General features: G+C 34.8%; 1 protein-coding gene across 1 annotated transcript; it reads right to left on the bottom strand.

The window, feature by feature from the left end:
* Positions 1-3,853: 3,853 nt before the first annotated feature.
* Positions 3,854-9,292, bottom strand: LOC136067824 (protein DETOXIFICATION 27-like). Its single transcript, XM_065774143.1, has 6 exons — positions 8,844-9,292; positions 7,986-8,527; positions 7,204-7,290; positions 6,905-6,961; positions 6,118-6,356; positions 3,854-5,234 (listed from the first exon to the last, which is right to left on the bottom strand). The coding sequence occupies exons 1-6, from the start codon at positions 9,108-9,110 to the stop codon at positions 4,903-4,905; spliced, it is 1,524 nt and encodes a 507-aa protein (XP_065630215.1). The 5' UTR covers positions 9,111-9,292; the 3' UTR covers positions 3,854-4,902.
* Between the last annotated feature and the right edge of the window lie 1,779 nt (positions 9,293-11,071).

Below are 11,071 nucleotides of genomic sequence, written 5' to 3'. Positions count from 1 at the left end.
TCAAAAGAACATCTCAAATCCGGTTCTTTATAACCATTCAAATTTTTGTAAAACACCACGGCACTAAGTAAGTTTGGATATAGCACAGGAGCCTTTTGTAAAAAAAAAAAAAAAAAAACTGTTTTTTTTAATTTGGTTGAATTTTTTTTTTTTTTGACTCACCATTGTGGGTTTGGTCAAAAAATCCCCTCAACTCGACCCATGCGAGTTGAATTGGGTCGGGTTGGACTTATGTGATGGGTTGGGTTGGATTGAATTTTGTTTTACCCACCATTATGGATTAGGTCAAAAAATCTTCTCAACCAGACTTATGCACACGCTGGAGTCCTAATTCCTTGCAAAGTACTATATGTGGGTACCAAGATTCCTATTCCTAATTGATGAGTGTGAGGGCATGTTTTTATATATAAAAGGCATGCGTGTGGAGTGCTAAAAAGTAGAACACAAAAAACAAGAAGAAAAAGGAGGCGCTGCACAGTGAAAAGAAAAACAAATAGGGTGCCGCATAGTGAAAAAGGAAAAGAATAAAGAAAAAAGTTTACTACATTTGAGAAAGATAATTTGTGTGTGTGAGCAAAGAAAAATAAAAAAGATTTTTTTTAGCCGTGAGACATACATAAGAATTATTATAATTGATTTGATAATAGTAAAATTATTCGGAGTTTGTCCCATGATTTTTTCTTTCAAGAGAGGGTTTTCCACGTAAATATCTTTGTTCTTGTATGCAATTGTTATTTTGGATTGCTAATATTTGTGATAATATAATTGAGACCCAACAAGTGGTATTAGAGCTAAGGTTAAAGTGGAAGAGATGGCCGAAGAAGAAGGCAAGGGTTCAAAAATTGAGAAATTTGATGGAAAAGACTTTGCGTATTGGGAAGAAATTGCATTTGCCTATTTTGGGGACGAAACCTGAAACTATGAAAGATGAAGACTGGAACCTTTTTGATAAACAGGTATTGGGAGTCATTCGATTAACTCTATCAAGATCAGTTGTGCACAATGTTGTGAAAGAAAATACCACAGTGGATTTGATGAAGGTTTTGTCTAGCATGTATGAAAGGCCATCGGCACAACAAGGTGTATCTGATGAAGAAGTTATTTAATCTGAATAAGGCAGAAGGCACTCCTGTAGCGCAGCATTTGAATGAGTTCAATGCAATCACAAATCAATTATCCATGGTGGGAATTAAATTTGACGATGAGGTTCGTGCATTGATATTTTTGGCTTCTTTACAAAACAATTAGGCAGCCATGAGAATGGCGGTGAGTAATTCTACAAGGAAAAGCAAACTCAAATATGATGATATTCGAGATTTGATTTTAAGTGAAGAGGTTCGCAGGTGAGATGCAAATATATACAATGCACAAGATCAAGCTTTTGTCACGGAGAACAAGAGTAGAGGTAGAAGTAGATGACATAATGATCGAAAATTCAATGGTAGGTCACAATCAAGAGATAGATCTCAGTTCAAGGAAACTAGAAAATGCTTCCATTGTGGGAAAAATGGTCATTTAAGAAGAGATTGTTGGCATTGGAATAAGGAACAAAATAAAGGAAAATATGAAAAGAATGATAGCAAGGAAAATACTCCAGTTGCTGTGATTGATAAGGATGTTGTAGTGCTCTCTATTGAAGAGCAAAAGTGTGAGCATGTTATTAATAATGATGTTGAGTGGGTTGTTGATTCTGCAGCCCCCCACCATATCATCCCTACGAAGGGATTGTTTACCATGTACAAAGTAGGAGACTTTGGTACAGTGAAGATGGGTAATTTTAGTTAATCAAAAATAGTGGAAATTGGTGATATGTGCATTGAAACCAATGTTGGTAGCCCTATGATGTTGAAGGATGTGCGAAATGTTTTAGATTTAAGGATGAATGTGTTTTCTACATTGGCCATGGATCGAGTGGGTTATTGTAACTACCTTGGTAATGGAAGATGGAAACTTACTAAGGGGCCATTGGTTGTTAGAATAGGACATGCATGTTGCGATTTGTACAGGACTCATGTGAAGACCTGTAAGAAGAAGTTCAATGAGATTAAAAATTTTGAGAAGACTTCAAAGATGAATGTTGGGATTTTAATAGTGTTGAAACCAAGAGGGTGAAATTCTCATTGCCTAATAGTGCTTCAGAAGAGGAAATGGTAGGTGATGAAGAATATGAAGATGCTAAGGTTACATGGGATGACGATGAAGTGAAAGATCCTAGAGGGCTTGAGCAGGGGGAGCAATATCCTCCACTAGAGATTGTTGAACCTCATGAGAAGAGGACTACTGGAAAACATCATACTTTTAGTTTCAAGAATAATTGGGCATTTGATGAAGGGGAGCCAAGGGATTGGATTAAAGAAATCCCAAATGAGATTTATTATTTGAGAATGAAAGGGATTGACGTTGATGAGGTGTTTTCAGTATTAGTGAAGATAATGAAGAAGATCAAGCCTTGTGTTGGCTTAATTGACATAAAATTGAATTGAAGAGATGGAATGAAGATCTCCTCCCATTGATTAGGGCTGTATATAGAAAACTGTTACCCGACCCACCCGCGAAAACCATCCAATCCGGCCTGAGTACTAGCCGACCCGACGCCGGTGACAGTTGCTAGCGGGTCTCCGCCTCCAGAACCCGAAACCGGCAGGTCGGTTGGTAGGTTTTCCCTCCCAAAATCCGAAAAACCCGAACCGATCGGTGAAAACCCATAATCCGGTGAGAAACCCAGATTCCAGCAAGAAAAACCTAGATTCCGCTTGAGCAAATATAGATTCTAGCGAGCAAAACCCAAATTCCGGCGTTATTTGATCATTCCAGCGAGTTTTGAAACGTTTTTTGGCTAGATCTTGACTAGATCCGGCGAGATTTCGCCAGATCTAGTCGAGATCTTGGCTATTTCCGGCGAAAACTCAAAGGATTTGGCCGATTTTCATCATTTTCTGGCCAGATTTTCTTTCTTTTCCAAATCTCGACTCCGACCAAACCCGACCGCCGCTCGTTAATGCTCCAACCCGTCCGAACCGACTTCTCTGACGGTCGGCGGCAAGTTGAAAGTTTGCCCACCCGATCAAGTCGGGTCGGTTTCGGGTTGGGCACAAACCCGACCCGAACCGACCCGTAGACAGGCCTACCATTGGTGGGCTGGAGGGGGAGATTGTTAAATGCATATGTACCATAGTCCAGCCCATGAAGAATAAAAACCCAAGGGATAGGCTTGAATAGCAAGGAGTACTAATTCCTTGCAAAGTACTGTACGTCGGTACCAAGATTCCTATTCCGAATTGGTGAGTGCGAGGGCATGCTTTTATATATATAAAAGGCATGCATGTGGTGTGCTAAAAAGTAGAACACAAGAAACAAGAAGAAAAAGGAGGTGCCGCACAGTAAAAACAACAAAAAAGTAGGGTGGCGCACGGTAAAAAGGAAAAAGAACAAAGAAAAAGGTTTGTTACTTTTGGAAAAGATAATTTGTGTGTGAGAGTAAAGAAAAATAAAAGAATTTTTTTTCTTTAGTCATGAAACATACATAAGAATTGTTGTAATTGATTTGATAATAGTGAAATTATTTGAAATTTGTCCCGTGACTTTTTCCTTCGAGAAAAAAAATTTTCAATGTAAGTATTTGTGTTTTTGTAAATAATTACTATTTTGAATTGCTAATATTTGTGATAATATTATTTTGACCCAACAACTAATTCTATGATCCCTTATAAAACACAAAGACAACCAGCCATTCAATCCGGAATGCAAACTAAGTCCAAACTTCTTGCCTGGGTTTGGATACAGCGTTAAGCTGCGGCGCGTTTCCTTTCTGCGTTTTCTCCTCAAAAAAAAAAAAAAAAAAAAAATCCTGCCGTAGCTGTTGACTTTGGGGAACAAAATGTACTGTGGGTGTACTATTCCGCACTGTTTATGCAATATTTAATATTAAAAGTGGGTCTCACAATACTATTCACACATTTAAAAATTATTTTGCTACAGTATTTTCAACAATAATCAGTTTTTATCAACTTTTAGCGACCCCTTTATGTAACTGAACATATTTTAGCCTATTGTACAACCTAGAAGCTAAAACCAATTTATTGGTAGGAACTTGGGCTCTGTGACAGTCACGTGCTTAGGACAGGGACAGCCCACAAGTCCTAGAAACAAATTTAAGAGGGTGAGAATTTAAGCGAGCTGCCCATGAAGTTATTCAATTCTTGGTAGGTAAGATGTGCTCAACTCAAAAGGTGCATTAAAAGTTCAGCATATTTGTCAAGTCATAGTCCTAGTGTTTGGGCAATTGGGCAAATAGGCAACTGACCTAAAAGATCTTCAAAAGAAGACAAAATTTAACTAGCTGATGCACTTTCACCTTGTGTGTGGTAGAAGCTGTTGGATAACCTACATGGCTCTTTTCTTCTCGCTTTTTCTTTTTAAAATGGTTTGAGGCATTAGCCACTAGAGCCGTGTCAAGTATCTCCTTCTTCCATTGAGTGGGTAAGAGTATCTCTTATGTTTGCTCTATAATATGGGCCTATAAGATAATTTTCGATCTCAAATATTTGTGAGTTTAATGTCTGTGAAATCTACTAACTTCCCTAACTTGTAAGAGACGTGTTCAATTTAGCATGCTTATAAGATATTTCCTGGTGCCAAAGGATTTTTAGGACAACACGATTATGTATACATCTATTCTCATACCGAATATCACAACTTGTTTACTTGTGCGATTGTGAGTGGTTGATGAAAAGCAATGGATCCATATAAGCAAAATGTGTCTATCACACAAATCAACAAGTTGTAAAATTGAGTATTTGATTGAGGATCTCTAAAATTTTTCTAATGGGTTCAACATACCTAGAGTACATGACTTTTGATGCACATTTATTTTCATGATTGACGGAGTTGGTAGACCTATATTCACGCTACAAACATGACTCTTAGCCTTGTTCTTGACTTATCTTTATTTTTTTTTTTGGTTTTAAACTTGGTTTTAGACTTCAATCTGTTCATTAGGGGCCATGTTGAGGCCGAACCAACTATCATATATAAATGCCCGCAAAGCCAGTGGTGGATTAGGTATATATCATAATCTCTACTAAATCGGAGGCTAATGAAAGAAATTAAGCATACCATAACTCCAAGGTCGAAGACCAATCCCATTAGAAGTCCAAGTGGGAGTCCAATGACATAGTAGCAGCCCAGATTTACATATGCAACCCATGCCTGCCATCCCGATCCAACAGCCACTCCTGTCATAGTGAAGAAAATATATTTACAATTGATTTCAAAGGGGAAAAGACTAGTACTTAGAGACATCGTTTGATAACCTATATTTTAATTTCTTCTTTAATTAAGTTTTGACAAAATTTAATGCCAATATTCAAATCAAAGGGATTATCACCAAATATAGGTTCAAAACAAACAAAAATACTATGTCAGTTTGACTAAGTGTGTTTCATTTTATATTCTAACAAATGCGATATATCATGTGTCAAGTTATGATTAGCAGAGCATAGAATGAAACACAAATATTAGAACAAAAGATTTTTATTTGTTCAATTCTATGGTATTTTTCACATCTCATGTTCATGGTGCTCTTCAAGAAGCACATCTAGACACTGTGGTTTTCAAAAGTATAAAAAATCTTATTAGAAATTATCTATGTAACACGGATATGGACACGATACATAATACGACATGATACGTAGTACAGTGACACAACGTTTCTTGAAAAATTAGGATACGATATGTAGAGGATACAAGAAGAAATTAATTAACTAAATTTATTTTTAGGTATATATATTTTATATTTAAAATAAATTATGTTTATTTTGAATTTAAAAAGTATGTAACAACAATGAAATACTTAAAAATATATCTAAAATAAATTAAAGACAATAAAATATTGTTTAAAGTACAAACAAAAGAGTTCAAATAAATTAGACATTCATAAAAAGAATTCAAATAAACAACATTCAACATCAAAATAGAAAAATTGAACTAAAAAATAATTTTTTTCTTAAGTGCGTATTTGACATGTTTGTGTCCATGTCAAATATGTGTCATGTTGGATACGTGTACGACACTAATACGTTAGTAATTTTGCTTTGTTTGTTCTTCTTAGGAAATTACCTGATAAAATAGGTTGAACACTGTTTAAGAGAATTGTAGCAGCTAATAGAACAGTGAGCTTATCAACTGCTTCAAGCACTTCAGTGGTGGATGTGAATAAATAAGCATACTTGTCATGGAGTATCATGATTAGAACGCAGAAAAAGATACCAATCACACTCGATTGTATCACGGAGACGATTGTTGCGAATTGTGCTGCCTTGCCATTCCCAGCTCCTAGCTCATTGGCTACCCTAACTCTGTAAATTCCATGACAAAAAGTTCAATTAACTATCATTCTATGTTAATAAGTCAAACTAAAAGCATTTTAAAGGGATACAGTAAGTTACAAATTCTAACCATTCCCTAGCATCATTTTTATCTTTTCACCCAAATTGCCCACTAAGTTCCAAATTAATCCAAGCACTTCCCACCCATAAAACACACTTAAAAACCGGTTCTGGTTGAATCTCCTCTTTCACTTTGTTTTATTAAGTTTTAAAATTCTTTTCTTAACTAAAAAAAGTCAGTTTTACATTTCATTTTATTTCTGTACCTAAACAAGTAGGTTGGTCTCCCTATTTTTAGGTAAGTTTTTTATTTTGGGGGGGATTTTTTTTAGGTGCATTTATGAACACGTGATGCAGAGGTTGGTCAAGTCCCGTATCTAATTTTTTTTAAATTGTCTTTTTACTTTTACTAAATAATCTCTTAATTAATAGTCATATATAATTATATATTGAAAGGAATACTATATGATAAGACAATCAAACATTGGGATAAGGATTAAGGAGTTGTCAATTTGTACCCGGTAGCAGCAAAAAAAGCCAAAGGAATCATCATCTCCCAGCCATTGATAGTCATGCTGCAAAATTGTAATTGAAATCCACCAAACAAACCGAACAGTGTTACAAAAATTTCTTACAACTTCATACTTTGTACCAAACTACCATAGGAAAAAGGTGCAATTTCCATTTCTTCCTGAATATTATAAAAACTCATTTTTTCTTTATGAAAGTCTTTGCTTCATTTCAAAAGTACAATAAAAGTACTTGACGGTAAGAACTAGTAACTAATAAAACATGGGGAGAGAAGAGAACCACGTACCAGATTGACAACGCATCCACGGCTAAAGTGGCATTCTGTAGGAATCCAGTCATTAATATTAGTATTCTGTAATACCAGTTCTCCAAGCTACACGAATCACCAACAATACCCACATTAAAAATAATAATAATAAATAAATAATGAAATCAAAGAAACAGTTGAGAGTTGGAACAGTGAATAAATAACACACCAACCAAAATCTTCTATCCCCTTGGGTTGAACAATGTTTCATTTTTTTTAATCCACCAATCATAATATTTAATGTCTTTTTTTTTCAATTTTTTTTCTTGGAACAAAATATGCAAATTATGGTTATCGAGAGTATAAAATAGAAAAGAAATGAATTATTCAAAACTTAGAGGATAATGTTCACTCCTTTCATATATATTTCAGATTCTACTAAAATTTAATCAATGAGACATGTTATTATTTTTAAAGAATTTTTGTATGTTTACATTATACTCGTAATGTAGATTTATAGTATAACACACAAAAAGTGGTAAATATTACTTTTAATGTGTCTACAATGTGAGCCGTCATTAAATACTCAAAGAGTATATTTCCTCTTTCTCACCTAGAGTAGTACTAACTCATCATAAGGCTCACCTCTATGTAAGAGGAACTATTCAATAATTTTCCCAGCAATGTAAATTTACATTGTACTGTACAATGTAAAAAAAAATTCTCAAATATTGAATAATTGATATAGACTATCAAAAAAAAAAAGAGAGAGAACACCGCATAGACTATACTTTTAGAGAGAGAGAGAGAGAGAGAGAGACCATAGCATAACCCCAGAAGCAGCAGAGAGTTTGAGAAATTGCCATAGTCCAGAAAAGGCTTCAGTGGAGAACCCATGCCAAGTCAAAGGACAGCCACCAAAAGCAGTATAGCCGTACAATCCAAAAACCAAAACCCACCAGGAGATATCCAAAGCAAGAGCCGCACCCACAAGGCCAAGATCCAACACATAAATGAATAGCCAACTAGTCAACACATTCACCGATAGACCCACCAAAGAAACCCAAGCAATCACTATGTTCTTCAGCTGGGACTGCAAGAACCTTTGCAATGGGAACTGAAACGCAAAGCTGAAATGCAATGGTATTAACCAACAAGCGACCACACCTGAAGCCTCTGCCACGTCATCGGGTTGTCCTATGAGTTTCAGCAGCGGAGAGGCGAAAACGTAGAAGGGTAGTAGCAAGAAACAACATAGGACTAGCACAATCCATGACCTTTGCATGTATATTCCCAACATGTGGTACCTCTTCGCACCAAATGCTTGTCCACACAATGTCTCTAACGCACTTGCCATCCCTAACTGCTTGCCCAAAACAAAAATACCCAAAACCAATGTTAAACAAAGTCAATCATAGTTTCTAATTATCTTATAAATCAGAAATATGCTTCGTTCACTTCAAACTAGAAGGTATTTCATGTTTTGGATATAAGTACTATTTTTAACATCAAATAATGATTGCTCGGATGCATCATATATATGTATCTTCTCTTTGTCTAACAACGAGTAAGCCTCACACAGGTGTGAGGCAATCGAGACATGAAGATTATATATTTGATACATGAGATAATTAATTAATATTATTCGATCCGGCAAGAATGGAGTTTTGATGAATTACCAGTAGGCCAAAATTGAAGCCAACGATGACAGTATTGGCAATGGAAATCGCAGCAAGTTCAACTTCGCCAAGGTGGCCAGCGAAGGCTTGGGTGACAACGTTCATGGTGTAAGAAGCGATGCGGCTGAAGATGGCGGGACCCACGATTTGCCATAGCTTCTTGGATTCAATCCACACCCTTGATGAAAGATCTTTCTTTTCTTCATCTTTGAGTCCAACTTCCGTGGTTGTCGATTCCGGTAATAGTGGCTCGTTAATGCTCCCCATCAGAGTGAGTTTAGAAATTAGAATTTAGAAACAGTATCAGCCTAATGGCCTAAATTTAAGAGAGATTGATAGAAGGGTAGGTTCATATATTGGATTTGGCGGTGGAATTTGAGAGGAGGGCACGTACAATATAAAAGGTGGACTTCGCTTCCTAAACAGACTATCAATTTAATTATCAAAGACCCTTTAATTTTTGCGGTGTGAATTGTGACGGCAGATATATATATATATATATATACATATATGGGTCATATTAATGAGTGTCCTTAACCCACTTATTAATAATTTATTTCAAGAAAGTTTAAATATCACTTTTATGAGAAATGAAAAAACTGTTAAAATATTAATTACTTTTTTTCATTTCTCATAAAAATTCTCTTTAATTGAATTATTAATGAGTGCTCTTAAAGTACTTGTTAGTATTTTTCTATATATATGTGTAGAATACAAATTACACTTATATTTTTTTTTACCATTAATTTGTATTAAATTTAAACATGAAGAAAACTATCATAATAATGTATTTATTGTTCTCTAAAAATGTGTAACTAAATCATTAAATCTTCATATTAAAAATAGAAAAGTAAATAAGAGCATTAACTCTCTGCTCTTCGAATTTCAAAAAAAAAAAAAAAAAAAACTCTGCTCTTCGTCACTATCTTCATCTTCTCTTCCTCTCTCACGTGGTCTTGAAAAGGAGTAAAGTAGCTGACATTTGTATGACACAGTAATTGAAAAGGATTAAAGTAACGTTGCAGGGAGAGGTCAGTCGTGATTTTGCTTGGAGGAAAATTGTTTTATACCCTCTGAAATTATTTTTCAACCGGACCAAAAAAACACTCAAAATACATGAAGGATTTACAATTAATGAAAAATGGTTACAAGATTAGACCATACATCTTCATCTTCTCTTCCTCTCACGTGGTCTTGAAAAGGAGTAAAGTAGCTGACATTTGTATGACACAGTATTAGACCATACAAATAGCTCCACCTAGTTTAAAAAATATGATTTTCTATTGGCGCTTTTTTTTTTTTAGATTATACAAACGAGTGAAAGAAATCCAAGGAAACAATGATTTGGAGTTTTCTTTATCCTCTAGCCTCGTGTGCCTTACGGCCTGAACTATTTTTGTCCATACATCATAACACTATTATTATTATTATCATCTGCTAAAATAGGATTAAAGCATTTGGGCAGAAGCATTCTTTAGGAAGAAAGGTAGCATGCTAATTAAGGTGGCCTGTATAATAATAATAATAATAATAATAATAATAATAATAATAATAATAATAATGAATATTTGGGGTTAGCCTGACAACTTTGTGTTTCTTGTTCTAGATCAATTTGCCTTAGATCTTAGTTGGATATACAATTTAACAATTTTATAATTAATAGTTGCCTAAAAGTACATAGAACACAAAGACTGCGTGAGAGAGGGAGAGTAGATGAAGATGAAGCTGATGATGGAGAGTAGAGAGTTAATGCTGTTTTTTATATTTCTATTTTTAATAAGAAGAGTTAATGACTTAATTACTAATTTTTAACTAACAATAATGATGTGACCATGAGCTTTTTTTTTTTTTTTTTTTTTTTCTTCACCTTTAGATCTGATACAAATTAATGATCCAAAAAAATGTATAACTCTTGTAAACCCATCTCATATAGACCCACCAAGACTTTTTTTGATAAAACATCAATATTATTTAAGAGAGAGACAAAATTATAGGAAATTACAGTCAACCTCACGTACAGTTGTTTTACATTGACTCCAACAGAGTGTATCAGCTATTATGCAAAAATTGAATGACTTTCAGCATATTAGGTAATTGTTCTACCAAACTATCCATTACTGACTCAACACCCATCCTGACAGCATTGGTATCCAACTTTTTATCATATTTTTTTAGCCAGATCAAAGAACACTCTAGTTAAAAAATTATCAAAAGAACATCTCAAATCC

This window comes from Quercus suber, unplaced genomic scaffold (genome assembly GCF_002906115.3).
Source record: "Quercus suber isolate HL8 unplaced genomic scaffold, Cork oak 2.0 scaffold_87, whole genome shotgun sequence".
NCBI classification, from domain to species: Eukaryota; Viridiplantae; Streptophyta; class Magnoliopsida; order Fagales; family Fagaceae; genus Quercus; species Quercus suber.
The sequence above is the reverse complement of the archived record's forward strand: the minus strand, read 5'-3'. Positions and strand labels throughout refer to the sequence as shown.

Bases quoted from the DNA above. Each gene is read 5' to 3' on its own strand.
- LOC136067824 (XM_065774143.1), bottom strand. From the start codon at position 9,110: ATGGGGAGCATTAACGAGCCACTATTACCGGAATCGACAACCACGGAA. The intron at 8,528-8,843 runs GTAATTCATCAA...TTGGGCAAGCAG, and splicing joins GCTTCAATTTTGGCCTACTG to TTAGGGATGGCAAGTGCGTT. The intron at 5,235-6,117 runs GTAATTTCCTAA...TCACTATGACAG, and splicing joins TGTTCAACCTATTTTATCAG to GAGTGGCTGTTGGATCGGGA.